The 2,668-nt window shown below is 37.5% G+C and overlaps 1 protein-coding gene across 1 annotated transcript; it reads left to right on the top strand.

The window, feature by feature from the left end:
• Positions 1-308: 308 nt before the first annotated feature.
• On the top strand, positions 309-2,303 carry LOC144344828 (uncharacterized). Its single transcript, XM_085503943.1, has one exon. It carries the CDS (start codon positions 309-311, stop codon positions 2,301-2,303), a length of 1,995 nt encoding a protein of 664 aa, XP_085360069.1.
• The last annotated feature ends 365 nt before the right edge of the window (positions 2,304-2,668 follow it).

Raw genomic sequence — 2,668 nt, 5'->3', positions numbered from 1 at the left:
AAGCGGAAGTGGGTGGGAAGTTGGGCGAAATGAGTGGTGCTATGAAATTTGTAACAAGAAGACAAAAATTGTAATTGCCATATAAACACCTTGACTGTGAGAGTTAATATTTAATCGTACAGAACATCGATTGTTCAGTATAATAAACTTTAAGGATGATTACATAATATCAATGTTTTGAATTGTTTAATCAAGCTTTTAATGTTTTTCACAGTTGGCTAATGGACGTAAACGGCGTGTCAACTCTTCAGGGGCCGTACGACCAATAAAATATAATAAATCCACTGACACTAATAATTTTCCTGAACATGATATATTGGAAAAGATGTTGCACTCTTCAATTACATGTCGACACCCATGATGATGATGGTGATAGAACTCCACAAACTGATGGATGTGAGGCAAGCCTTGGAACAAATAAAACATCAGAAAAGCCAATTTATAGAGGTCATAATATGTCGATTTCAGTTAGCATGCTTCTAATTCTTATGTACACAGTTAACCATTCTGTCAGCGGAACCCAACTCACAGACCTCTTGACATTGATTAGTTTACATTGTCTTGGGACACATCCTGGTTTAAAGAGCCTTTATAATTTCAAGAAGTATTTCTCAAAAATTGATTCTCCTTTAGTTAAGCACTACTTTTGTTCACATTATTTGTCACCTGTTAATATAAATCAAGCCATGTGTGGAAACAGCTTATGCCTCCGCGATCTGACAGCTGTGAAATCAAAATCCTACTTCCTGGAAATTCCTATTGAAGCACAGCTGCATAATCTTTTTGGCCGACAGTCCTTTGTGAATTCACTGAAACACAGATTTACACGCTTAAAAAAAGGTGAAAACTGTATTGAAGATATTTATGATGGCCAGCTATATACCAACTTATCAGATAAGGATGGGCCACTATCTAGCAAATACCCATACAATATATCATTTATGTGGAATACTGATGGAGTGCCAGTGTTTAAAAGCTCTAAATATGCCATATGGCCGATGTATTTGGCAATTAATGAGCTCCCCCCAAAGGTCAGGAGACTCAAAGAAAATGTGATTTTCTCTGGGTTGTGGTTTGGAGAACACAAGCCGTTTATGGAAAGTTTTTCTATCCCCCTTTACCGTAGTTTACAAAGTCTTGAGTCAACTGGTATTGATGTTCTGATAAATAAGAAAACTGTAAACATCAAAGCATTCCTTCTTTATGGAACTGCTGATTTGCCTGCCAAAAGTTTAATGCTGAACTGCATGCAATTTAATGGGCACTTTGGTTGTCCAAAATGCTTACAGCCAGGTGAAACTCACAAAACTAGCAAAGGTGGACATGTTCACGTCTTTCCATATGATAAGGAGAACCCACTCAGAAACCCTCGATTGGCTAGTGAATCCCTCAAACATGCCATGGAAGCAAGTGCTGCAGGAACCCCTGTAAAAGGAATTAAAGGCCCTTCTTTTTTAATGGGATGTAGGCATTATGATAACGTTAGGAGTACAGCAATAGATTATATGCATTTAGCATTGATGGGTATATCAAAACGCTTGCACAATTTATGGTTTTCTTCTTTGTATTCTTCAGAAGAGTATTCCTTGACCAGTTCTCTTGATTTGATTGATGATCGGCTCTTGAAAATTAAACCACCTTCAGTAATTTCTCGGATTCCAAGAGCGATCAGTTCTCATTTCAAGTACTGGAAAGCATCTGAGATGAGATCCTGGCTGTTTTTTTATTCAATCCCAATCTTGGCAGACTTGCTACCATCCCTGTATTTTTATCATTATGCAAGTTTTGTTGAAGGCATATTTATTCTTTGTAAAGACAGTATTACTGAGGATGATATCAGACAAAGTGAACTGTTGTTGCGTTATTTTGTTCTGATGTTCGAACCATTATATGGGCTCCAGCATTTTACATTGAACCTACATTCTCTTCTCCATTTGCCAATGTGTGTTCGAGATCTGGGTCCTCTCTGGGCATATTCATGTTTTCCATTTGAAAACCTCAATGGCAACCTTTTGAAGTTATTCCATGGAACTCAGCATGTTGACTTGCAGATTGTTGGGTCTGTCAATATACTGCAAACAATTCCAAAAATGATTGAATCTGTTTCAGATACAAAGGAGCAATCCTTTCTTCAAGGAATGTGCAAAAATGTATCTTTTGTGAAGCCATGTGGTAATGTTCAGAATGATGAGTTTGTTCGTCCACTGGGCAGTGGATATTCAAAGGACTTGTCTAATGAACTCATGTGTAAGGTTATATATAGACTGTCTTGGCTGGAGGCCAAAGAAATTGGTGTACCATAGTCGAATATTCCTTCATGGTCAGGTAATTCATTCACGAGATTACACACGAGTGAAAGCTAGAAACTCTTACTGTGTTAAGTATTTTGACAGCCAAAACAATATTGTTCGATTTGGATTAGTTGACTTTTTTGCTATCCCTCACTGTTGGTGTAAGGATGAACAAAACTGTGTTTGCACCGTCAAATCAATTTTCGCATGCATATGTCGTCTTGAGTCAGAACAACAATCAAAAATCCTTGCATTTGCTGGGTTGGAAAATTCCTCAACATTACACTGAGCCACATACACCCGTGCAAGTCTGTGAGTAGGAACATAGATCTGATTCAAATTAATATTTTAGGTCTGTGTGTAAATGTTTCAGTCAA

This window comes from Saccoglossus kowalevskii, chromosome 9 (genome assembly GCF_978046115.1).
Source record: "Saccoglossus kowalevskii chromosome 9, keSacKowa6.1, whole genome shotgun sequence".
Lineage (NCBI taxonomy): Eukaryota > Metazoa > Hemichordata > Enteropneusta > Harrimaniidae > Saccoglossus > Saccoglossus kowalevskii.
The sequence above is the reverse complement of the archived record's forward strand: the minus strand, read 5'-3'. Positions and strand labels throughout refer to the sequence as shown.

Bases quoted from the DNA above. Each gene is read 5' to 3' on its own strand.
- LOC144344828 (XM_085503943.1), top strand. From the start codon at position 309: ATGATATATTGGAAAAGATGTTGCACTCTTCAATTACATGTCGACACC.